This window comes from Electrona antarctica (assembly GCF_951216825.1).
Source record: "Electrona antarctica genome assembly, chromosome: 19".
In the NCBI taxonomy this organism is placed as follows: Eukaryota; Metazoa; Chordata; class Actinopteri; order Myctophiformes; family Myctophidae; genus Electrona; species Electrona antarctica.
Window position 1 is genome coordinate 1,239,923 of NC_136800.1, and position 26,685 is coordinate 1,266,607.

At 45.8% G+C, this 26,685-nt stretch overlaps 1 protein-coding gene across 1 annotated transcript in view; it reads left to right on the forward strand.

Annotated features, from left to right (window-relative positions):
- The window catches only part of LOC306943434 (uncharacterized protein), a 31,819-nt gene extending 5,468 nt beyond the window's left edge, over positions 1-26,351 (forward strand). The window contains exons 2-5 of the mRNA XM_079529753.1: positions 13,246-13,578; positions 14,089-14,185; positions 20,392-20,582; positions 26,149-26,351. Coding sequence (XP_079385879.1) covers positions 13,256-13,561 — 306 coding nt within the window. The 5' untranslated portion in view covers positions 13,246-13,255 and the 3' untranslated portion in view covers positions 13,562-13,578; positions 14,089-14,185; positions 20,392-20,582; positions 26,149-26,351. The remainder of the gene's footprint in view (positions 1-13,245; positions 13,579-14,088; positions 14,186-20,391; positions 20,583-26,148) is intronic.
- Positions 26,352-26,685: the final 334 nt, after the last annotated feature.

The window sequence follows — 26,685 nt, forward strand, 5'->3', positions numbered from 1 at the left end:
CTAGTAATGACCAAGGAGTCATTTCTGGCATTTATGGCAGAGGTTCTGAAAGCAGCAAGGCCCATTCTTGCGAAAGAGAAACTCAACGTCTCAGACCTCCTTAAGGAAGTGATGATGGTAGCGGAAAGGTTCCTTGGGGTTAAAAGGACCCAGCGGTAGTGCACCAGCTCATTCTAGATGTAAACAACAAGAAGGGACAGGGCCGGCCGGGGAGCAGGGAAGAGGTAAGGGACACTGTGGGTGCTAGTGGTGTAACCGAAGGTGAATATGATGAAGTGGGCATTTGTTAGTCTCCTTATGTTCTGTGTCCTACAGTGGAATGCTCGGAGCCTAGTGAGGAATGGACAGGAACTAAAAAAGTTTGTTGACAGGCTCGAGAACGAGCCAGAGGTCATTTGTGTACAAGAGACGTGGCTGCGGCCGTGCCTGGATTTTGTAATCCCAGGGTATGATAGTTTGAGACTGGACAGGGCAGAAGTAGTAGGAGGGGAGGCAGGGGAGGTTGACAGGACCCATGGGGGCTGTGCCACTTTTGTAAAAAAGGGGCTCCAGTATAGGAGACTGGGGCTAAGTGGGAACCTAGAGTGTGTTGCAGTGGAGGTTTGGGACAGCCAAAAGCAAACGGATGGAAGTAATGGCAGTGGTAACCACAATGAGGAGGCTAATAGCGCAGAGGGCGGGAGTGGGAGCAAAAAGAGTGACTGTGATTAACTTCTACAACCCCTGCAAGAGCCTGGTGCTGTCAGACTTGGACGAAGTAATGGAGAAAGTAAGGAGCCCAGTCATATGGGCGGGTGACTTTAATGCCCACAACCCATTATGGGGTAGCGGGCAAAGGGACAGTAATGGGGGTGTGATAGAGGACTGGCTGGACAACCACGGGCTGGTAGTCTTAAACGACGGGAGACCAACGAGGTACGACATTGCTAGGAATACGTCCAGCCAACTGGACCTAACAATAGCATCCCCTAGCTTGGCAAGAGTTGGGGAGTGGGAAGTTGATGAGTCATGTAACTTGGGCAGTGATCACTACACAATAATGAGTAAGTTTGGGAGAGAGCTAAGGAAGGAAGAGGGAGGGACGGTTCCTAGGTATAATTTTGCTCGGGCCAAGTGGGACGAGTTTCAGGAAAAGGCGGAAAGCCTAGTGGGACAGGTTGACAGCGAGGGCTCAGTGGACAGGTGGAACAATTCATTGTGCTCTATGATCCATGATGCAGCTAGCGGTACCATCCCAAAGAAGCGAGAGGCCAGGGCCCGAAAGCGTGTCCCCTGGTGGAGTAAGAGGTGTGATGAAGCGGTTAGAAATAGGAACGGAGCATTCCGTAAATTAAGGAAGTACCCAATGTTGGAAAATGTAATTGAATTTAAGAGGCTAAAGGCGTTGGCAAGGAGGGTCATAAAGGAGGAAAAGAGGAACAGCTGGAGGGCTTTCTGTGAGGGAATAGGGCCAGAGACACCAATAGGGCAGCTATGGTCAGCGGTCCACAAGATGTCAGGGGTTTACAAAAAGAGGTCTATGCCGGTGCTGCAGAAGGGTGAGTTGGAGGCAGTGTCTAACAAGGAGAAAGCTGACATGCTGGTAGAAAGCTTTCAGGAGGTGCACAGGTCCGAGTGTGCAGGAGAAGAGAGGGGTAGGAGGAGGGCGGAGGTCTTGGCAGCCAGCCAGTGGAAACTGGCAAGATGCTCTGAAAACGACAGCGCAGTCAATGTCTTCTTCTCAATTAAAGAACTGAGGGAGGCTGTAATGACGGGGGCAAACACCTCTCCAGGGCGGGACAGGCTCTCCTACGAGATGCTTAAACACCTGGACGACCTTGTGTTGGAAGAGGTCTTGGCGTTGATAAACACGGTATGGGAAGAGGGGTACTTACCTAAGGAGTGGAAACATGCAGTAGTGGTCCTGATCCTGAAACCGGGCAAAGAGGCGTCTGACCCTGGGTCATACCGGCCAATAGCACTCACCTCAGTGCTCTGTAAAATAATGGAGAGACTGGTCACAAACAGGCTGGTTTATTATTTGGAGTCCAGAGGACTATTTGTCGAATTTCAGAATGGGTTCAGGAATGGGCGATCCACAATGGAGTCTGTGGCACTGCTGGACCAAGATATAAAGGGGGCATTCAACCATAAAGAGGTGGTAGTAGGTGTGTTCCTGGACATTGAGAAGGCATATGACTCTCTATGGAAGGATGGGCTATTAATTAAAATGCATGACCTAGGGGTAAGAGGCCGAATGTTCAACTGGGTGCAAGATTTTCTGAGGGACAGAACTATACAGGTCCGGGTGGATGGTGTCATGTCTAAAAAAAGTAGGCATAGAGAATGGCACCCCCCAGGGAAGCGTAATCTCTCCAGTGCTATTTAACATAATGATAAATTACATCTTTGCTGGCATAGGAGGGGGGTTTGGGCTGTCCCTGTTCGCGGACGATGGAGCAATTTGGAAAAGGGGGCGCAATGTAGGGTACATTCTGGGACAGGTCCAAAAAGCCTTGCAGAAAGTAGAGGAGTGGGGCAATACATGGGGCTTCAGGATATCAGCGCCCAAGTCAAACTGTTATTTTTGGATTTAAAAGGAAGCTGCCTGCTCTTGACCTGGGCGGTGCACATAAATAAAATAGTGGAGAAGTGTGGAAAGGTTATTAATGTCCTGCGAAGCCTAGCTGGGTATGAGTGGGGAGCTGATAGGGGTACGCTGAGACTGATATATCAGGCCATGATTAGATCGGCGATTGACTATGGCAGTTATGTATATGGTGCCGCTTCAAAGGCGGTGCTGGGCCGGCTGGACGTCCTGCAGGCCAGGGCACTGAGGCAGTGCTGTGGGGCCTTTAGGACGTCCCCGGTGCCAGCGCTGCTGGTTGAAATGGGAGAAATGCCTCTGCGGCTAAGGCGCAGCAAGCTGGGGCTGCAGTACTGGATGAAGCTCAGTGGGAGCAGACAAGCGTTTCCAGCCAGATGCCTGCTGCAGGAGGGGGAAGGAGGCAGTAGGTACGAGCCGTACATGTACAGAGTTAACCAGCAGGCCAGAGAGCTAGGACTGGGGCAAGGAGGAATAGCAGAGCACTCTGTCTGGGCACCATCCCCTCCATGGCTGCTTCCTGAGCTCGACATTGAGCTACGCTTCCTCCAGGAGGAAGATAAGAGGGAGGTAAAAAAAGTGGAGGAGTACCTATTCAAGGCCGCTAGGGGGGGCAAGACACTAGTGTATACAGATGGCTCTAGAGACCCAGCCAGTAGGAGGGCAGGGTTTGGGGTGTACATTGAACAGCTGGAGCTGGAATACAGTGTGCGGATCTCCGACAATAGCTCAGCCTTTACCACAGAACTGCTAGCAATCCTGTGTGCAGTAAGGTGGGTGGAACAGGGGAGACCAAGAGAGGTGGGCATATGCTCAGACTCTGCTGCAGCACTAGAAGCCTTGAGAGGGGGCAAAAGCAAGGCCCGTCCGGACATAGTGCTGGAAATCCTGTGTGCCATGGGCAGAATTGGGATGACGAGTGAGGTAACCTTCTGTTGGGTCCCAGGACATGCAGGGGTAGAAGGAAACGATAGGGTGGACCTCCTTGCCAAGGGAAGCCTGGGTAGGGAAGTAGATGTCCAACTGCCCCTGGGGAGGGTGGAACTTAGGGGAATGAGCAAAGAGGGACTGATAATGGAGTGGCAAGGGGGTCCGTGTATTTTACGGCCATTTCAATTCTAATTTCGTATCTGCAGATACGTATTCAGAATACGGTTTGGTGTTCTGAATACTGTTTGTCAAATATAGAAATGGTAAATTAAAACATAGAATACGGTTCGTTTTCTGAATACTGTTTAGAAATGGTTCATTAAAAACTTAGAAATAGGTATTTAAAACGAAAATATAACCCGATTCTATATTTTCGTTGGTGTCGTTGGAAACAGAATTAAGAATTCAAAACAAGACGCACTGCGACCTGTTCTGTGTTCTGTGGTTCATTTCTCCGCTCCGTCCCTCCCTCTCCCTGAAAAGGGGGCGGAGGCGTGGCCACTGCCGTCTTGAGTGACAGGCAGGCTGTGCTGCTGTTACTGCAAGCAGACACAGGCAGCGCTGTTGACGATCGCACCAGGCGATATTATATTTAATTTATCCTTTATTATATTTATTTAAACAACAATTTAAAAATATTAGCGTGCTTTTAGATCACACTTTAACGCACTGCTGTTATTATATGAACCTGGGGGACATAGAACCTGGGGAACATAGGGATGATGACCCCATTTATCTTCTGGATGATTGAACCCCAATGGAAACGCACTGATTAAACATCCTCATATTGAATTGAACCTATCAAAGTATTCAATAGATAGGTAGATCGATAATAAAAAACATTGATAGATAGAATAAAAACAGCCTTTCTAATTATGCTAAGGTATAGGCATACCTCGTATTTTTTATAGATAGAAAGATATGGATGAATGGATGGAGAGAGATGGATTCAATAACATAAGACTATAAGTATTATGGTTAAACCATTGAGAGCTTCTGCCTGCCTGCCTGCCTGCCTGCCTCTCTTTTTAGGGGCCTGGGTACCCCAAAATGAAAACAAAATTGCCCAATTAGCCCAGGACGCGCGGCACCGCCACGCGCCCAGGGGGGCCCTAAGCAAGGTAAATCCGGCTCTGATAAGACTAGTGCCTCATCATCGTCATCTGTGTCATTGTTTGTAATCCAATTGAATGTTTATAGAGGTGGGTCACTAACGCTTAACGCCTTTGGGCCAATTCTCATCATGCCAACCAAGCTATGGAAGTCATTGAAGTAGTAATGAATAGAGGTAAGGTAAAGCCTCGGAAATAACAACACCTGGCAATACTGTAACTGTTACTGTACTGTACTGTACTCTACTCTACTCTACTCTACTCTACTCTACTCTACTCTACTCTACTCTACTCTACACATAAACTGGGTCTTATTAGTCACTGTTTGCAGTAGGCTATGATATAACAACTACAAAGTTGGACCCCAATGGAAAGTGATTTGTTGGGTAGATGGAGAGATGGAGTCATGGAGGGATATATATACAGACAGACAGACAGACAGACAGACAGACAGACAATTTAGCGTCGGGTCGTCGGCACGGAATTTATGAATGTAAGCAGCTGAACCTTGTGTAATTTCGGTCTTAGCGTTGTACATGTCACATTTAATATGTGACGGCTGAAACCAAGCCATTATGAACAACTGCAAAGATGTATAAGACAATTTCCCTTATTCCCTCCCAGGCACGAATAGTTCTTATAACGGCAGTTATAACCCCCTGCACTCCCTACCTTGTTTTGGTACTTTTACAGTTTGCTAATAAACACAGTGGTACGCTTTCAGTTCACAACAAACATATTCAATTGTTTCAGAATCTTGCATGTTCAATTCATCATAACATTTCGTACAAATAACCTATACATAGCCAAAAACAGGAAATCATCAAAAAGGGGGGAATAAAACACAGTGAAAAAATATACAGTGAGGGGAAAAAGGGGTGGGTGACTGCATGGGTGGGGGATCGAATCGTGTGGACCAGACCCATTGCAAGATGCTGTAGCCATACTCTGTCGTCAACCCTAAGCCATTCCAGCCTGTCAAAGTGGGCTGCAGGGGTGAGGTGGGTTCGGGGAGTGATGGTGGTGGTGGGCTGGCTGGGTTAATACAGGTATCTGTGACTGTGAGATCTCCCAAGTCCTCACTTGCGCTGGCTCGGCATTCGGCACATTTGGCATAGGACGGAATCACTAAAGCTTTCGGCATTTATCATTCCAGCATGAATGAAAATGTTTTAATATCAGGTCAGGTGTAGGCTTTGTCCACTACACCTGTTTTTCTGTCGTAGACAAGCGGAGCATTGGGAGCAAATTGACTGACCAGCTGACAGGCTGTCACAGACATCTGCATGTATATGCACTCCTAAAACGTATAGGCTATACAACTATACCATGTTAAAACTGTTAATGGCTAATCTATCTATCTATCTATCTATCTATCTATCTATCTATCTATCTATCTATCTATCTATCTATCTATCTATCTATCTATCTATCTATCTATCTATCTATCTATCTATCTATCTATCTATCTATCTATCTATCTATCTATCTATCTATCTATCTATCTATCTATCTATCTATCTATCTATCTACCTACCTATCTACCTATCTATCTATCTAGGGCAAAAGCTATAACAACCTGATTACCGGGTGTGCCAAACCTTTCTCAGTTGTTTCTAAGAAAAAACACAACATGGTACCAATTTTGTGAGCTAATAATCACGGTGTGCTAGCTTAGAAGCTTGACCTGTGTATTTAAGGTAAACTAATTTTGCAGTGTAAGAAAATCTAGCATGTTTATTGTGATTAATCAGTATATATTATGCATATGTAACAACATGCACAGTCAGACTTAAAGATTCAGACTCAAAGCGATCATATTTATGCAATTGTTGAGAGGGGGACACTGAGGGTCTGTCTGTCTGTCTGTCTGTCTGTCTGTCTGTCTGTCTGTATGTCTGTCTGTCTGCCTGCCTGCCTGCCTGCAAGCCTGCGTAACTTCTAGCCTGCCTAACTTCTGGAGGGACACTGGGGGGGACACTGGCCCGACACTGGAGGTCACTGGGACACTGGCTGGGGAGTCGCTGGGGGGGACACTGGTTGGGGGGGTCACTTGCTGGGGAGTCACCCCAGTGACCCCCCAGCCAGTGATCCCCCCCAGGGTCCCCCAGCCAGTGACTCCCCAGCCAGTGTCCCCCCAGTGACTCCCCAGCCAGTGTCCCCCAGTGACTCCCCAGCCAGTGTCCCCCAGTGACCCCCCAGCCAGTGACTCCCCAGCCAGTGTCCCCCCAGTGACTCCCCAGCCAGTGTCCCCCCCAGTGACTCCCCAGCCAGTGTCCCCCCCAGTGACTCCCCAGGCAGTGTCCCCCAGCCAGTGTCCCCCCAGTGACTCTCCAGCCAGTGTCCCCCCAGTGACTCCCCAGCCAGTGTCCCCCAGTGACTCCCCAGCCAGTGTCCCCCAGTGACCCCCCCAGTCAGTGACTCCCCAGTGACCCCCCCCAGCCAGTGATCCAGCCAGTGACTCCCCAGCCAGTGTCCCCCCAGTGACTCCCCAGGCAGTGTCCCCCAGCCAGTGTCCCCCCCAGTGACTCTCCAGCCAGTGTCCCCCCAGTGACTCCCCAGCCGGTGTCCCCCCAGTGACTCTCCAGCCAGTGTCCCCCTTAGAGACTCCCCAGCCAGTGTCCCCCAGTGACTCCCCAGCCAGTGTCCCCCCAGTGACTCTCCAGCCAGTGTCCCCCAGTGACTCCCCAGCCAGTGTCCCCCCAGTGACTCCCCAGCCAGTGTCCCCCCAGTGACTCCCCAGGCAGTGTCCCCCAGCCAGTGTCCCCCCAGTGACTCTCCAGCCAGTGTCCCCCCAGTGACTCTCCAGCCAGTGTCCCCCCAGCCAGTGACTCCCCAGTGACCCCCCCAGCCAGTGATCCCCCCAGGGTCCCCCAGCCAGTGACTCCCCAGCCAGTGTCCCCCCAGTGACTCCCCAGGCAGTGTCCCCCAGCCAGTGTCCCCCCAGTGACTCTCCAGCCAGTGTCCCCCCAGCCAGTGACTCCCCAGTGACCCCCCCAGCCAGTGATCCCCCCAGGGTCCCCCAGCCAGTGACTCCCCAGCCAGTGTTCCCCCCAGTGACTCCTCAGCCAGTGTCCCCCCAGTGACTCCCCAGCCAGTGTCCCCCAGTGACTCCCCAGCCAGTGTCCCCCAGTGACCCCCCAGCCAGTGACTCCCCAGTGACCCCCCCCAGCAAATGTCCCCCAGCCAGTGATCCCCCAGGGTCCCCCAGCCAGTGACTCCCCAGCCAGTGTTCCCCCAGTGACTCCCCAGCCAGTGTCCCCCCAGTGACTCTCCAGCCAGTGTCCCCCCAGTGACTCTCCAGCCAGTGTCCCCCCAGTGACTCCCCAGCCAGTGTCCCCCCAGTGACTATCCAGCCAGTGTCCCCCCTTAGAGACTCCCCAGCCAGTGTCCCCCCAGTGACTCTCCAGCCAGTGTCCCCCAGTGACTCCCCAGCGACTCCCCAGCCAGTGTCCCCCCAGTGACTCACCAGGCAGTGTCCCCCAGCCAGTGTCCCCCCAGTGACTCTCCAGCCAGTGTCCCCCAGTGACTCTCCAGCCAGTGTCCCCCCAGTGACCCCCCCCAGCCAGTGACTCCCCAGTGACCCCCCAGCCAGTGATCCCCCCAGGGTCCCCCAGCCAGTGTCCCCCAGTGTCCTCCAGTGTCGGGCCAGTGTCCCCCCAGCCAGTGTCCCCCCCCAGTGTCCCTCCAGAAGTTAGGCAGACTAGAAGTTACACAGGCTTGCAGACAAGAGAGACAGACAGACAGATGTCCCCTCAGTGTCCCCCAGCCAGTGTCCCCCCAGTGACCCCACATTGTTCCCCAGCCAGTGTCCCCCCAGTGACCCCACAGTGTTCCCCAGCCAGTGTCCCCCTCTCAACAATTGCATAAATATGATCGCTTTGAGTCTGAATCTTTAAGTCTGAATGTGCATGTTGTTACATATGCATAATATATACTGATTAATCACAATAAACATGCTAGATTTTCTTACACTGCAACATTTGTTTACCTTAAATACACAGGTCAAGCTTCTAAGCTAGCACACCGTGATTATTAGCTCACAAAAAATTGGTACCATGTTGTGTTTTTTCTCCAATCAGTTTAGCTTTTCAATTAAACAAATATGAAAATGTGTTTATAAAATGATACACATGCAAGTTAATATTGCACAAAGTATTGCACAGAACCATATTTAGGCATATATCTGCATTGATGTGTTGTTCATCTAAAGAATAATTCATACATTAACAATACATTTAAAGAATGACCTCGTTTGCATAATTGATCTTCTAATCTCACCTTCAAAACTCATTTCACATAAATATATATTATATTTGATAAAATGTGAATATTTTGTGCCCTAAAGATATTACTACTGTGAATGGGTGAATGCAATGCACAGTCTATGTAAAGCGCCTTGGATAAAGGCGCTATATAAATGCACCATTTACTATGTCAACTTATTGCCATATTATACATTCATGTACTTATTATATCTTTGTTTCAGCTAATGTATCTAATATGCAAATGATCTCATTAACTATGCACGATACAAAAATGTACAAGGCAGAATTAGATTCTACTATTAGAAACAACTGAGAAAGGTTTGGCACACCCGGTAATCAGGTTGTTATAGCTTTTTTCCCTGTCTACTATTGAATACTTAAAGGCATATAATAACAGCAGTGCGTTAAAATGTGATCTAAAAGCACGCCAATATGTTTAAATAAATATAATAAAGGATAAATTAAATATAATATCGCCTGGTGCGATCGTCAACAGCGCTGCCTGTGTCTGCTTGCAGTAACAGCAGCACAGCCTGCCTGTCACTCAAGACGGCCGTGGCCACGCCCCCGCCCCCTTTTCAGGGAGAGGGAGGGACGGAGCGGAGAAATGAACCACAGAACACAGAACAGGTCGCAGTGCGTCTTGTTTTGAATTCTTAATTCTGTTTCCAACGACACCAACGAAAATATAGAATCGGGTTATATTTTCGTTTTAAATACCTATTTCTAAGTTTTTAATGAACCATTTCTAAACAGTATTCAGAAAACGAACCGTATTCTATGTTTTAATTTACCATTTCCATATTTGACAAACAGTATTCAGAACACCAAACCGTATTCTGAATACGTATCTGCAGATACGAAATTAGAATTGAAATGGCCGTAAAATACACGGACCCAAGGGGAATGGGAGAAGGAGGACAAGGGGAGGCACTACTTTCAGGTGGAACCTAAAGTAAAGAAAGAATGCTTCTGTATTACAGCATCACGCAGAGGCGCAGTAAAGTTCTGCAGACTGAGGCTGGGGCACTGTGGCTTAAATAAGAACCTGTTTCTCATTGGGAAGCACGACACAGGGCTCTGCCAGTGTGGAAAGCCAGAAACAGTGAAACATGTTTTCTTAGAGTGTAAAGAGTACAGCACAGAAAGACAATCCCTATTCCTAAGGATGGCAGAGGCCATAATGAGAACCACCAAATAACCTCTGAGGCAGTTCTGCAGTTCCTGCATGACACTGGACTATATGACAAGATTTAGGTGAATAAATCACCAGACCAGTGGAGGGCAGTAATACGCCTCGCGGCGTCCACACTGCCGGAAATCAACAAGAAGAAGAAGATAATGTTACCGCCCACCTCACGCAGATACGGGAAGTAAAGCAAAGTTGGCCTCTTGCTAATTTTCCTCTTGGGTATCACTGTCACAAGTAACTTCTGACATATACAAATTATTTTAGCCTCACAAAAGGACGGGTAATTACACTGCTCGGTACCGCGAGTTACTCCAGTGGTATTGTGCTCACAAGAGAACGTAAGTTGCGCTGTGAAAGGCTTACTTCACTAGGACGACTAAATAATAGCTTCTGAGCATTAGCCGCTTATAGCTAATCTCCACGTTAGCTTAGCTGCTACCTAGCTTCTCCGCTTGCGCTGTATAAGCATAGAGTAATACAAGGTGTATAAGCCGCTTAAGAAACTAACTCTAAATCAAACCTTCGTGTCCCGTACTGTGCTGCAGAAGCTCCGGGACATTTCTCTGCTGTGCAAGCTTCAACTGTTCAACTCAACATGTCCTCGCATGAGGTTGAACCCGTGTCGGCCAGACTCCGCCGACAGCGCGGGGCTACCGATGCACCGCAAAAGGCTTGTAACTTCACAGGACTACATTATTATTTCTCAGTGTGTAATCTTTATTCAGCGTCAGCCTGGCAGCTTGCTCTCACTCTCATGACTCAAACCTACATGGAACTCCACTGCCCTCCTGTGGGTGGGTAAACATTCTAAAAAAACAACACAACCTGACCAGTTTGTTTTGGGAAGTCTGGAGCCTGGTTTTAAGGGCCTTTGAGGTGCTGTGGTACCAGGAGGTGCATGCATAGTCAAATAAACCCTGTACAAGGGCTCCTGTTAAGGTCTTCAAGGTGTTTTTGTTGACCAGTGAGGAGATCCTGTAAAGGAATCTTGTTCTATGGTTGACCTTTTTGATTACGTTGGTGGCCATTTTATCACCGGAAAGATTAGCCTCCAGGATGGAACCTAGGTAGGTAATTTCATCTTTACGTGTGATAACATTGTCACCCACTCTAACCAAGAAGCCATTTGCCTTGCTGAGATTACTATTAGAGCCAAAGAGAATGGATTCAGTTTTTCCCAGGTGTAAAGATAGTTTGTTATCAGCGAGCCAGGTGCAGATTCTACCGAGTTCAGAGCTGAGGGCCTTTTCAACCTGCAGTTTGTTCCTGTCCGAGACTAGCAGTGCCGAGTCATCTGCGAACAGGAACAAGTTGCAGTCACAAGCTGAAGTCATGTCGTTAACATATATTAGGAACAGTAAAGGTCCCAGTATGCTCCCTTGTGGAACGCCACAGCTCACTGGGAGGGGGGGGGGTACAGTGTTCCATTCACCTCCACCATCTGTTCTCTCCCCTCCAGGTAGGATTGCATCCAGCTCACTGATGTGCTATCGAAACCAATTGCCTTTAGCTTGTTAACCAGTATGGAGTGGTTCACGGTGTCAAAAGCCTTTTGGCGGTCCAGCATGACCATGCCGCAGTATTTGCCAGCATCCACCTCATGTTTGATGTGGTCGCTCAAATAGAGAAGGCATGTGTCAGTGGAGTGGGACGTTCTGAAGCCAGATTGGAACTCGTACATTAATGTATTAGTGGCAAGATACTTTTCAACCTGTTCATAGACTATTTTTTCCATCACTTTCGAGATGGAGCTAAGAATAGAAATAGGGCGGTAGTTGCCGGGGTCTAATTTACTCCCTTTCTTGTGCAAGGGGGTTACTTTGGCCAGTTTGAAATCTTGGGGGACCTGTCCCTGTTTGATGGAGAGGTTTACTATGTGGGTGATGATTGGAGCTATAGAGATGGCTGAGTCTCTGAGAAATTTGGAGGGAATATTGTCATGGCCTGTGGCCTTGTGGGGTTGGAGGGTACTCAGTTTCTTAATTACCTCATCATTTGTTACCATAACTAGTTTAAAATCGTCTTTACAAACACCTAGGTTTCTGTAGAAGGTTGTAATGTGCTCTACACCAAAGAGCCGTATACAATACCAAAAAAAAGACAAAAAGAAAACAACATTTCATTTTCTTTTTAAACCCAAGGCCAAGTGCCCTAGGACTAGGTAACAACAAAGTCCTTCAGCTGACTTGGCAAGTGTATTTGTCTCTGTGACCGTCTCAGGCCCTGTTTCACATGTCATGTCATATGAAAGCAGGGAATCATGGCTTCAAATTGACATTAGTTGTTGTCAGTTTGACCCACCGGTTTTGGAGATATGTCTTATAGAGTAATGTCTTGCAGAAAACAGCGAGTTGAGAAAACGGGCTTGAAAGGTTCACATTACACCTATCTGCATTTATTTCATGTCCATTTCAGCTCTGACATTTATTTCAGACATGCACTAGTATGAAGAGTCTGCCTGTGCTATTAACTAATTTTGGATTAAAAAAACAGTTAGTCATGCTGTCTCTGTATCAAGGCTCCCTGTCAAATTTAGGATTGATTTTAAATTTTTGATAATTGCTTTTAAATCCCTCAATGGGCTGGCCCCCTTTTACTTGGCAGAACTTCTTGAACACCATAAGCCGGTCAGAGCCCTGAGGTCAGCGCACCTCTCACTATTGACCCCCAAAACAGCCCTACTTAAAACCAGGGGAGACCATGCTTTTGCTGTGGCTGCCCCTAGGCTCTGGAATAGCCTTCCTCTTCACATCAGATACGCCCAGTCCATTGAGACTTTTAAATCTCTCCTTAAGACCAATTTTTTCGACCTGCTAAGACCCATTTTTTCGACCTGGCTTTTAATCACAATCTAGTTTAATTCCAACCTTTTATTTGATCACCTCTTATCTTAGTGTCTTATTATATCCATATGTACCCGCTTGATATTGATGTATTGATCTTATTTGATTGTATTGTTGATGCTGTTTTTTTGACATGTACAGCACTTTGGTCGATGACAGTCGTTTTTAAATGTGCTTTATAAATAAAGTTTGATTTGAAAAAGAGTCGGAAATATCCACATATATTTAACTTTTCAATTTATTTTGACATTTCACATTCATCCTTTCTGCCACTAGAAAATCCATTGAAAGTTGTACTTTTTGTGACCGTCCCCAGGTATCGTAAGATGAATAAGCGGCTGGCGGCTCGCCTCCCAGGCTCAGGAGGCCTCATGCCTGATGAGGGCCTTTCCCTAGACATAGCAGTGACCCACAAGCCTTCACCCCTCACCAACGGCAGTGGTGGCCCCTCCATGCTCATAGACGTAGCAGTGACCCGCAAGCCTTCGCCCCTCACCAACGGCAGTGGTGGCCCCTCCATGCTCATAGACGTAGCAGTGACCCGCAAGCCTTCGCCCCTCACCAACGGCAGTGGTGGCCCCTCCATGCTCATAGACGTAGCAGTGGAGCCCCGGTGTAACAGTGACTCTTGAGTTCCCTTTTCCTGGGGGTAAGCTATGATGACTAAAACTAAGACTAACTATACTGACAATTCCGTCAACAAATAAAAACTAGACTAAAATATTAGGAAGGGACTAGTGGACAAGAGATCTAGTAAGTCATTTTACACTTTGTTGCATGCTGAAAATGGCAGATCTACAAGATCACAACGCGCCGTGCTGCAACGCGTTGTGATCTTGTAGATCTGCTATTTTCAGCAAGTGTAAAATCTGTCATTACAACGGCATCAAGGCCCGCCAAAAATACATTTTAGTCGACTAAATCAACTGTAGATTTACCGTAGTCGACTAAAATCGCATGACACTAAAACATTCCAGGTGACTAAAATGTGACAAGTTTCAGTCCAAAGACTATGACTAAAACTAAAATAGAAATTTGCTGCCCAAAACATTGGTGGATGGTCTTGTAAACATTTCTCTCTCTCTCTCTCTCTCTCTCTCTCTCTCTCTCTCTCTCTCTCTCTCTCTCTCTCTCTCTCTCTCTCTCTCTCTCTCCCCAGTCTGCCTGTGGCAGCGTCAGACAGAGAGCAGCTAAAGATTTAACTGCAGCAGGTCAACCAGCAGATCAACCAACAAACCCAGATGCACAGCATGGAGGTATTTATTGAATGCTCTTTTATCAATGATGGTGTGTTTTTAAAACGGCCTGTCTGCTTCACAGCCTACACTCGATTCGGTTTACGAGACATATATATATATATTTTCATGTATTGTTGTGGGGGATGTGCACAGCAACTAATATGACTAGTGAGAAAACAGCCAGCACCTCAGTAAATGCTGAGGAAGACTGTTAGGTTGCAACGTGTCCGTTGCTCTGCTCTGTGGAGAGGTCAAATAAAACCATGTGAAAGGGACATGTGTGCTGGCTGTTCTTCTCAGGCCCCTTTTCCACCGGTTGGTTCCCAATGGGAACCGGTTCAGTTATTTTTAGTCCATGAGCCAGAGCTCCAAAATTGAAACGTTAATTATGAATTGAGTGGGCAAAACCATACCTATATTAGATTGTTATCACCATTAAACTTCCCCAATTGAGTACTTACACAAAGACAATGATTTGTTGTATTACAAATTTTACATTTTTAAATATGCAAAAGAGCGCCCCTCACTTCACACAGGTGTGGATTTTTTCCCCCCTCTTTAGATGAATTATTACTTTTTCACCGTTTCATCACTTTTGGTAACCATAATATGCCCATAGACTAAGTTTCTACTTCAACCCGCGGGTTGAGTCTGTGCCCGCTGGCCCGTCATGGTCATACCAATAAAAAATATTTTTGTTCTGCTTTCAGTGAGGAAAAGTCATTTCTAGCGTTTCTAACCACATGATGCGATCATGCGCTACTGAGCTGTTTGTTCTTCCTGCTGACAAAAAGTGGGCGTGTTGTTGTCGATTTACAAGTCCACATAAGCACAGCTGCAAGTTATGGGCGCGGACAGAAAACGGCATGTTTTGTGCTTGTGCAAAGAAGATCCTCCTGGCTTGTTTCGGAAAGGATCAATATGTATGTGAATGTGCCTTAACAATGGGAAAAGTCAAAACAGCGCAACGCTTTCATAGACAAGCACCCATGCATGCATGACTGTCGGAGGAGTGGCGGAAAATGCAGACTCAAGTGTCACATTAAAGGGCAGTCCATACTGTCTCCGACCACCGAACTTTTCGTCGGAAAGATCAGACTTTTATTTTTTCTCTTTTCCGAAAAAAACCCTCCGAACGCCGATGACTTCCCTACTTCGATCTTGTTCGGAAAAAGGTAGACCGCGCCCCGTCTTGTCCCGCCCATAAATTTCCCCCGCGCGGGACACGGGGACAGCATTGTGGGAAAGAGAGTGGAGAAGAGAGCAACAACAATGGCGGAGAAAGCAGCAGAAGCAGTAGCGAAAGTTTTGGAGGTAATGGAAGAGGAGGAGGAAGAGGAGGAAAGGTTGATGGAGGCAGATGAGGAGGACGAGTTTGTCATGGAGGGTGCGATTTTGGAGGAGGCGAACAGAAGAACCAGTGGGCGACGGTGGTGTGTTCGTCCTCTCAACAGGACCAGGCAGGTGGATGGCCTGTATACCACCCTCATTCTACCGATGAGGAATATGGACGAGGAGAAGCATTTTGCGATCCTGAGAATGTCTGCCAGTCGTTTTGACGATCTCCTGCGTCGAATCGAGCCACTGATTCAGCATGCACCGACACACAGTGCACCAATCTCGCCTGCTGAGCGACTAGCAATCACGCTGTGCATTTCAGCTTCTGGGGGCACGCAGCAATTCGTCTCTGCTGGTTTCAAGATGGGCAAGTCCACTGCGTGTTCGATCGTGACAGAGGTCTGCAAAGCCATTTGGCAAGCACTGAAAGACGAGTTTGTGGCCTTTCCATCACCGGCACAATTCAGTGACATTGCATTGGACTTTTGGAGACTTTGGAACTACCCAAACTGTCTTGGCGCGATTGACGGAAAGCACGTCAATCTGCAGGCTCCGCCAAATGCTGGTAGTGAGTTCTTTAACTATAAAGGACACCACTCCATTGTTTTTATGGCAGTTTGCGATGCCAGGTACAGATTTACATACGTGGACGTAGGATCCTATGGCAGAGAATCTGATGGGGGGGTGTTTGCTGAATGCACCTTTGGTTCGGCACTGCAAAGTGGCAAACTGGATCTCCCAGCCCCCAACCCCCTACCTGGAACCACCGTCCCAGCAGTGCCACACGTCTTCATAGGAGATGCTGCATTTCCACTGGGTGCCAACCTCATGTCTCCCTATGGAGGTATGTTGCTAGGACTTTTATGTTTTCAGACTATTATCATCTATCCCTATTCTGTATTATAAATTATACAATTCAGCATGAATGCAGTTAAATGTTACCACTGTGTGTGAGAGCACAGGCCAGAGAGATTCATGTAATTGCAAGCAAGGTTATGAAGTGTATATATGAATATCCCTTCTGTTACTGTAATACTTTTCAACCTTGGGATCAAGGCCCATTATTTATTTGGCATTTGAGCCACGGACCACCATTTGATGACATTTAGCCTCTCAGACCCAAAACTAAAGAATATGTACACTTTTTCGTGCTGTATTGATGTTGGTACCATTAGGATAGACAACATGCAAATGATCAAAATAATAATTATTGTATATTGTAATTGTGTAGACTCATTGTAAATTAACTAATGCAGATGTTTAACATTAATGTAACTCTTGAGAGTGTAAAATGAAACCAAATGGACAGTTAAAGATCTAATAAGGGTCCATTTGGTTACCAACTCCATCACTTAGCTGGGGACCACCTGGAACCCTTTCAATGACCACGGGTGGTCCGGGGACCACTGGTTGAAAACCACTGCTGGGGGTGCATACTTAGTTTAGACTAGTCATTGGTTAGACATGGGCACCCCCACTGCTGTAATGTAAAGTTACCTTAAGTTGTGGCAAATCTGGGAAAAAAATGCTTACCACTAGCTTTCTTCACAGATGTGTTCATAAAGGTGTCTACTATCACAGAAAAAATTGTTCCAACCCAACTCCCTTGGGAAACTTTGTGACAGCTGCTGAAAGTTGGGGTACCATACAATACATTATAAGGCAAAATGTTATACATTTCATTATGCTTTAAGTAGCATGTGACGTGTCAAACTAGGGTGTTTTCATCATTCTGAATCCATTCCAAGCATTAGTTTTGCACGAAAAACACTCCTTGGGCTTAAAAAGGCCATAGCCGTCATCACAAAGGTGATGAGGTCAGCACATTTGGGCACATTAGGGCACATTTGGGCAAGTTCTATGGCTGAATTTAGCCTAAACGAGTGTTTTTCATGCAAAATGAATGCTTGGAACGGGTTTGGCCATAGCCACTTGCACAAATATGCCCAAATGTGCTGATTTCATCACATTTGTGATGACGGCTATGGCCATTTTTAGCCCAAGGAGTATTTTTCGTGCAAAACTAATGCTTGGAATGGATTCAGAATGATGAAAAACCCCTAGTTTGACACGTCACGCTACTTAAAGCATAATTAAATTTATAACATTTTGCCTTATAATGGTTGTATGGTACCCCAACTTTCAGCAGCTGTCACAAAGTTTCCCAAGGGAGTTGGGTTGGAACACATTTTTCTGTGATAGTAGACACCTTTATGAACACATCTGTGAAGAAAGCTAGTGGTAAGCATTTTTATCCCAGATTTGCCATCGCTTAAGCTAATTTTCCCTTATTAAAATGGCAAGGTGTTGTGAGCTTGTAGATTTTCACTATTTATCTGTGGAACTGCGTCAAACTCAGTGTAACGCCTCAACTCCTACATTCCAGGGTGGGGTTAGTCCCAGTTCAAATATGAATCTTATTCTGGGGCCCCCCCATCCTGCAACTTGCAATCCTGCTTTGCAAATTAGAATTTTGCACTGTTGACTCATATCGGAACATTATGTGACAAACTGACAACTCTAAATAACACATTTGTTTTGTTTACACCTTATGTACAGCTCGCGGTCTTGAGGAGAAGCAGCAGATCTACAATTACCGCCACTCAAGAGCAGTGTTGGGCATAACGGCGTTACCTAACGTCGTTATTTTTTTTGTGTGTGTGTGTGTGTGTGTGTGTGTGTGTGTGTGTGTGTGTGCGCGACTACAGGCTGTGGCTGCTGCTCCTCTTGCTGCAAACATGACACGGTTAGAAAAAAAGAGAGCCATCGTCGGTCCATGCGTGACTAATTATTTGAAATAAAACCTTTTTTCTGTCCACACACAGTCCTATATGACAGTCACATGACATAGCCTACCTTTTCACTTCACTCGAGTGACAAGTCATTTTGTTTGTGAGCGGAGCTGCACGAAACTAGCCTACATGTGTTCAGTTTGTTTTTGTTTGGTTCCATTGTGTGTATAATTCGACTGCGTTGCGCGATGGTGCGGCCGATCTACAAACTCGCGACGCATTGTGAGCTTGCAGATCTGCTCTAATTCTGCAGCGCAAGCGTGCACGGCAGATGCAGAGTTTGTTTTTGTTTCGTTCCATTGTGTTCCAACGCGTCGCGCTGCGACAATTTACAATTACAATTTACAATTTAGGCATTTAGCAGACGCTCTTAATCCAGAGCGACTTACATTAAGCAATAACAAAAAGCATGGCATACATCACATGTATAAAAAGTAGTTATCATGAATCATGCGTAAACTAAGAACGTAACAGTGGAGTATCTATGTAAACTATACATACTATACTATATAATATATTATACATGTGTACTATAAAGTGCTATGACTACATAAAGTGCAATTCTAGAGCTGTCTACATAACAAGCTATAAGTCTGTTTAAAATACTATCTAAGTCTACATAATGTGCTATCTAAGGGGCTAGGCTAGGGCAAGTGCTACGGGCCATGGTGGAGTCTGAAGAGGTGGGTTTTCAGACTACGGCGGAAGATTGGGAGTGAGGCTGCAGTTCTGACTGCAATGGGAAGTGCATTCCATAGTTTTGGAGCCAGAAGGGAGAAGAGTTTGGGACGTGTGGAGCGTTGTCCCGGCGTTTTTAGTGAAGGTACCTCCAGCTTCCCTGCGTTGGCTGATCTGAGTGAGCGGGAGGGTTTGTAGGGTACGATCATACTTGTGAGATATGGGGGGGCCATGCCTTTGGTTGCTTTGAATGCCAGCATCAGAGTTTTGTATTCTGTGCGGGCAGCGACCGGGAGCCAATGGAGCGAGCGGAGAAGGGGGGAGACGTGTGAGAATTTTGGCTGGTTGAAGACCAAGCGTGCTGCGGCATTTTGGATCAGTTGGAGGGGCTTAAGTGCACATGCCGGTAGGCCAGTAAGGAGGGAGTTGCAATAGTCAAGTTTTGACAAGACTGTTGTCTGGATTAGGAGCTGGGCTGACTCCTGGGTGAGGAACGGTCTAATTCGTCGTATGTTGTAGAGTTGTAGATCTGCTCTAATTCTGCACGGCAGATGGGGGAACAGGGGGCCCCACGACGGGACGGTCGGGCGTCGCTTAACGGGAGGATGAAGTGACGCCGGTTTGGAGGAGGAGGCGACGCGTGGCCGTCGGAGGCTCCCCTCGGGGGCTGCCCGGCCCCAAACCGACCGTAGCTTATCAACTTCGACGGAACGACATGTTTTCAGAGAGAACTCTCGGGGCCTCTAGCCGTCGTGCGTAGCGCTAATAACCGCCCCTGCCTATTTTAGCTCCGACTCTGAAATGGAAAGTGTTTCTTTTTTTTCTTCCAAAAAAAAAAAAAAACGCTGCCTAGCGCGAGGCCCTGTGTGGCGGCACCATTCGCACCCTAAATGCGGCCCTGAATACCAGTTGTCTTGTCTGAAGTTGTAACTAAGACAGTTTAATTTACACAAAAAGCACTGTAGTGTAGTCCAGTGTTTGACAAATGTGTGACAAATGTATGAACATGTTGCTCTGTAAAGTTTTAAACCAAATTAAGGAAGCATTTTGACTAGCACTAGAACTGTCACTGAATGGAAAATAGGTTACTTACTTTTATTTCAACATATTGAGACTTAAAAACTGGACTTGCAATACATATATTGAAGTTGAAGTTTATTTCTCCCTCAAATGGCAAAGGTTATTATGTGTAAGTTGTAAGTAGGCCTACCTGTCTATGCTGTTCTACTCTATGCACCTGGCTTGTGAAACCTGCTCCCAAAAACAATCCAAATTCTTTGACATATTACAACCTTTTTACGCAAATAGTTACTTTTCCTAGTAACTAGTTACTTTTACAATAGAGTAATTCAGTTACTAACTCAGTTACTTTTTTGGATAAGTAACTAGTAACTATAACTAATTACTTTTTTAAAGTAACGTGCCCAACACTGCTCAAGAGCCCGTATGATGATCGAAGATTCCTTCGGCATCTTGACTGCTAGATGGCGGATCCTAGGGCGGGCAATTGAAGGTTCCCCAGAAAAGGCTGGGGACATTGTACACGCATGTGTCGCCCTACACAACTACCTCACCTGTACGGATGCATCAAATGGGCCAGCCTCAAGGTAGATCTTTGGGATGACACTATCAACCGGTTTTACTATTAATATTGATTTTAAAAGACACAAATATGTACATAAACAATAGAATAGGTGTAGTTAAATCAAACTTTATTCTATAAAATAGCAACCAACATGTTTCGACCGGTTAATGTCTTAACCCATTTTTGGCGTGAACCCCTTTTGGTGTTAGCATTATGTTATGCTTTAGCTATTGAAAAATAGCAGATCTACAAGCTCATAGCGCTCCACCGAATGGCGCGCTATGAACTTGTAGGTCTGCTATTTTTGAAAAATCGAAGAACCACTGACATAGAAACAGCTTTTTCAGAAAACTGTCAGGATGTAGAAGACATTTTTAGAATCTGATCTCAGGTCAAAATGGGTTAATCAGGTCGTGGTTAATCAGGTGGGTTAATCGTCAGACACCCCAACAGCACCACTCACTTCAGATGAGTCTGATTTTTGAGTGGTGTAAACCACTCCTACAACTGGCTTTTGTGTGCAGAAAAAAATGAGCATGGTTGCTATGTTCAAAATAATTTCTGACGTAATTAAATCACACCCGGGTGAACTGGATGACCGTAGCAACCATGGTCATTTTCTCTGCACAGAAAAAGCCAGTTGTGAAATCACATCCGGGTGTGATTTCATTACGTCAGATCAGAGCTGATCAGGCTACATAATACCTTACCTTATTTCATTACGTCAGACATTACGTTAGACCACAGCTGATCATGCTATATAAAACCTTACACCACTCAGTTCACACGGGTGTGATTTTTATATAATTGCGGCACTCATTTGCATAAAAATTACAGATGGGACACTTTGCCAATTTTTTTACATAGCTCATTCAAGTAGGAAATATTCCATAATGTGGAGTCGGTCATTCATTTATTCCAAATGTATAGCTGATACTGACTGACCGATTTCAGGTATAGTGCAGAATTTCGGCTACAGAAAGAGCAATTTTCAAGATAGAAAGGTCATCTTGGGCTAAAATTGAAGCTTAAGGATATGGGAAGTTTTCTATGTACAAGTGAGGCAGTGATATTCACCATAATGTGCTGGAAAATAACCATCTTTGTTTGTTAAGCGGACAGTGTTTGTTTTTTTGTGTTTCTGGGGTCATATTTAAGAATACAATGGTAACAAGCCCCAAAATCCTGCTTCATACCTACGTATATGTGTCAGGATACTCCATGCCAAATTCCACACTTCCATGTGTATTTATGTAATTAATATTTGCCTTTAAACTACTTCGCCAGAGACATACAGTATACCAAAAAAGATCTGATTTTCTCTACAAATATGTATATTGGATACAGCATTATTTTTCATGAAAGTAGGCCATTCATTCCCCAAAGGGAATGAACGAGGACTTCCCCATCAGCCATTTTTTATAATTTCTTTATTGTACACTGTATATATTCGAATTGTTGCCTAAGTAATAATACCTGATTATGTGAATCACTATCATAGATTCTATAATAATCATGATGTCCTTTTGTTTAGTCCACGTCTGTGGATTTGAGAAATGTGTAACACTATATTTAATGATATTTCAGTAATTGATTAATGACCATGTTGTGTTGGTTCCACCCACACTAGTAACGTGACCCATGGGTGTCTACTTAAGTGGGTGGATCACTGACATCTTGAGTTTGACCAGATGAAGAGCCTTGGCTCGAAACGTCGTCAATAAACTTATACTTCGGAGCATATGAGTGTGCGGCTTCCTCTCTTTTCCTATGTTACTTTTTGAACCCAGCACCTCCATGAAGTGATGTGCGTATTTTACTATAGTTTCTGTATGATTTTTGCACAATACGGCACTCCTACCAAGACTCCACTGAACCCATAAATATGGCAACATCGAATGATTATAACGATGCCTTATCCAAAACCTTGGAATTCTCTACAGAAGATTATGACCGAATAATGGTTACTGCTTCGATTTTTGATGAGCCCGCAGATGGTCTCCAAACAAGAGGGGAACTTGAAAAATCCCTAAAACGACTCTACGAAAGAGAGATCAGACACCGCCTTCATGCTGTCACACTGAGTGACTATCTACGCAGAAGACAGATCCCAGAAGGGCTCAGAATTAAAAAAGCGCCTACAATGGGCCGAAGCAACGAGATATTTTGTGACCAGTGGTGCCAAATTATGAATAAGTGCTCCTTCGATTTGATGGCATTATGTATCCAGGAAGCGTCTGAACCAGGGCTGGACTGGGACAAAAATTCGGCCCGGGCATTTTCGCGTGAATTTGGCCCAGACCGGCCCACCACAACCAGCGCGCAGATAGCAGAAACTCTACCACCCACTCCGTCGAGGCACACACACAAACAAGCCCTAATACCACCACTTTTACAGAACAACATAAATGATACAAACAGTAGTGGCCCTAAGCAACATAATATTATGTGGCCCCACCCCTGCACTGCACCGGCGGGGGGGTCAGGGGGGGCGCTACCTGGTGGCCTGCCGCCTATTGGCGGCAGGCCCCCTACGGTGGGCCCCCTACGGTCGCGGCCCACCGGGAAAATGCCCGGTATGCCCTGTGGCCAGTCCAGCCCGTGGCACAGCAGAGGAATGCCGATGACGTCAGAGCCGCACCAAGATACAGCGCTCCCATCTCCGACTCCTCTTCCTTCGACACAGACTCAGAATACAACGATGGGGTCCACTACCAGAGGGAACCTTTTTTAGACGAGGCGCAGGACGCAGAGGAATGTCGAGACCACAACGAAGAGGACAGCGAGGCCAACGAGGCAGAAACGTCCCTGGAGAAAATGCCGCAGGAGCAAGAGGAAAAAGGCAACCTTCCCCCTACTGGACACGCAGCAGCCAGAATCACTGAATGTGATCAATTTGTCCAATAAATCCATAAGCACCCCATGTGAGTTAGCCCTCAGTAAAGGCCTTTCTTTTGTCCCTACCACACAATGCAATGACTTTAACACCATCATTGATTTTCACAAGTTTTTCCGCACTCTCAGACTAAGGGAATTCTTTAGCCCCAAACACACTTCCAATGAGCTCACACAGGTAGATGACACTCGTGAAAATGTGACCAGGGCAAAACATCCCTTCCGTGCCAAATCTACTTTTTGTCCACCCAGGAACAAGAACGCCTCTCTAGAGACTTATTGTAGATTGGTGGAAAAAGATGTAACTCAAATCCTAAATAAAAAACGGGAATATAAAACAATGAATAACCTCCCAAAAGAACAGAGAGATGCTTTGATTGATTTGAAAAATGATGTGCATGTGATTGTCAAGCCTGCTGATAAAGGCGGCGCTATAGTCATTCAGAACCGGGTGGACTATCAAAATGAAATAAAAAGACAACTAGAAGATCTTTCTTTCTATAAAAAGTTGCCATCCAGTCCTACAGCCCAGTTCAAAACAGAAATACATGGAAAACTACAGCATTTTTTTGACAATCAGGAAATTGATAAAAATGTATTGGAGTTCATGAAAGTTGAATACCCTGTCACCCCAGTCATATACACGCTGCCCAAAATCCACAAACGCCTTGAATCGCCTCCAGGCAGACCCATTGTCTCCTCAATCGGGTCGCTCACAGAGAAAATCTCCACATATGTCGATCATTTTTTAAAACCACATGTCACTTCTCTCCCAGCCTATATAAGAGACTCCATGGACATGATTAACACCCTAAAGAATGTGGGGGAAATTGAAGAAGTTATCATGGTCACTTTGGATGTTGAGAGCTTATACACCTGTATACCACACACAGGGGGATTGCAAGCGCTCACCTATTATATGAACCGACGTGAAAACCCCTCACCCAGTACAAACTGCATCAGAGAGCTGGCCGAATTAGTTTTAACAAGGAATTTCTTTATGTTTGAGAATGACTATTATCTCCAAACACGTGGCACCGCAATGGGAAGCCGTATGGCCCCTAATTACGCAGGCCTCTATATGGGCCTTTTTGAACAAGATTCAGTCTTTGGGCCCAATAATCCCTTCCTAACCTACATAAAACTTTGGCGACGCTATGTGGATGACATCCTTTTATTATGGAGCGGCAGTGAACATGATCTAAAAATGTTTTTTGACTATATCAACTCCTGCAATGAATCACTGAAATTCACTATCACCTTTGACAAAAAGGAAATCAGTTTTCTGGACATACGCATCATACGCAACGGCAAAGGTTTCAAAACAGATGTTTATAGAAAACCCACAGACAGTAATGCCTTGCTCCGAGCTGATAGTTTCCATCCGCTACCGCTGAAACGCAGCCTTCCAATAAGCCAACATAGCCGCATGAGGAGACTCTGTAGTGAAGACGCAGATTACAAAACACAGGCAGATCTCCTAGATGCGCGCTTCAGAAGCAGAGGCTATCCAGATGAATGGCTAAAAAAGGCACGCGACAGATTCAGCGACTGCACACAAGAGGAAGTTCTTCAATCCAAACGGGACGCTCCCTCAAGTAACGGCCCTCTATGCATTGTGCAATACTCAGCCCTGGGAAAAGAATTTGAATGTGCTATAAAGAAACATTGGTACATCATCAGCAGCGACCCCAAACTGGCCAATACTTTTAAAGAAATACCTAGGGTTGTTTACAAACGTCCTCCCAATATTAGGCAAACTGTTGTCAAATCAGATCTCACTCCTATCTCGCCAGAATCTAACTTTTTGACTCAAATCCCCGATGGTAATTATAAATGCGGCCGTTGCGCACAATGCAACTTCACCACTAAGAGCCACACTTTTACGCACCCACTCACGGGTAAAAACTATGACATCAAGGGCACTATAACATGCACAACCAAAAATGTTATATACTTGCTCAAATGTCCATGTGGTCTAGGGTATGTTGGCAAGACCAACAGGGCGTTAAAAACACGCATGAGCGAGCATAGAAGTAGCATTCGCAACCAAGATCCAAAAAGCCCGGTTGCAATGCATTTTTTGTCCGCTAAACATACTGTGGCCACTCTGAGATATCAGGGGATTGAACATGTAAAATACCCCAGGCGAGGAGGGGATCTAAATAGACTATTGCTACAACGTGAATCCTTTTGGATTTACACTTTGAATACAATGTCCCCAAAGGGAATGAACGAGGACTTCCCCATCAGCCATTTTTTATAATTTATTTATTGTACACTGTATATATTCGAATTGTTGCCTAAGTAATAATACCTGATTATGTGAATCACTATCATAGATTCTATAATAATCATGATGTCCTTTTGTTTAGTCCACGTCTGTGGATTTGAGAAATGTGTAACACTATATTTAATGATATTTCAGTAATTGATTAATGACCATGTTGTGTTGGTTCCACCCACACTAGTAACGTGACCCATGGGTGTCTACTTAAGTGGGTGGATCACTGACATCTTGAGTTTGACCAGATGAAGAGCCTTGGCTCGAAACGTCGTCAATAAACTTATACTTCGGAGCATATGAGTGTGCGGCTTCCTCTCTTTTCCCATGAAAGTAGGCAACTGTAAAAGAAAAAAAATGTTGGGAAAATATTATGAAGCCTCTAATTTAACAATTGCTATGTCCCTAGGTACATCCCACCAAACTTCACAGACTCCATCACTGCTTCAGGGGACCTGCAGCCAGGTGCATGGAGGCGTGAGGTGGAAGGGGACACAAACCTGCAGGATCGCGTGGAATTGTCCCGTCAAAGAGCCAGCCAAGACGCACGCTCAACAAGAGACGACTTGGCTGACTTCTTCCTGACACCGCAGGGACGTGTAGCATGGCAAGAAATGGTTGTGCGGCGTGGGTTGCGACACCCGGTACCTAATACTTGAATGAAAATATTTTACTGCAAATAAATATTGTAATATTCCCAGATGTTTTTGGTTTACATTTTCCCGTTTTATAAATATTGTAGTGAATGAATTGCCTTTAATGTCCAAAACCATTCTGTCGCTGGATGGGAGATAATTGGTTCTCAATGTGGTTTACAGCAGTGGTTCTCAACCTGTAAGACATTTTTAGTACCTCTGGTTAAACATAGGCCAAATTTCCAAATATTAGAGGCAATAAAAAGGAAGGCCTTTGCACACCTACAGGTGCGTAGGAGAGGATAAGGTGC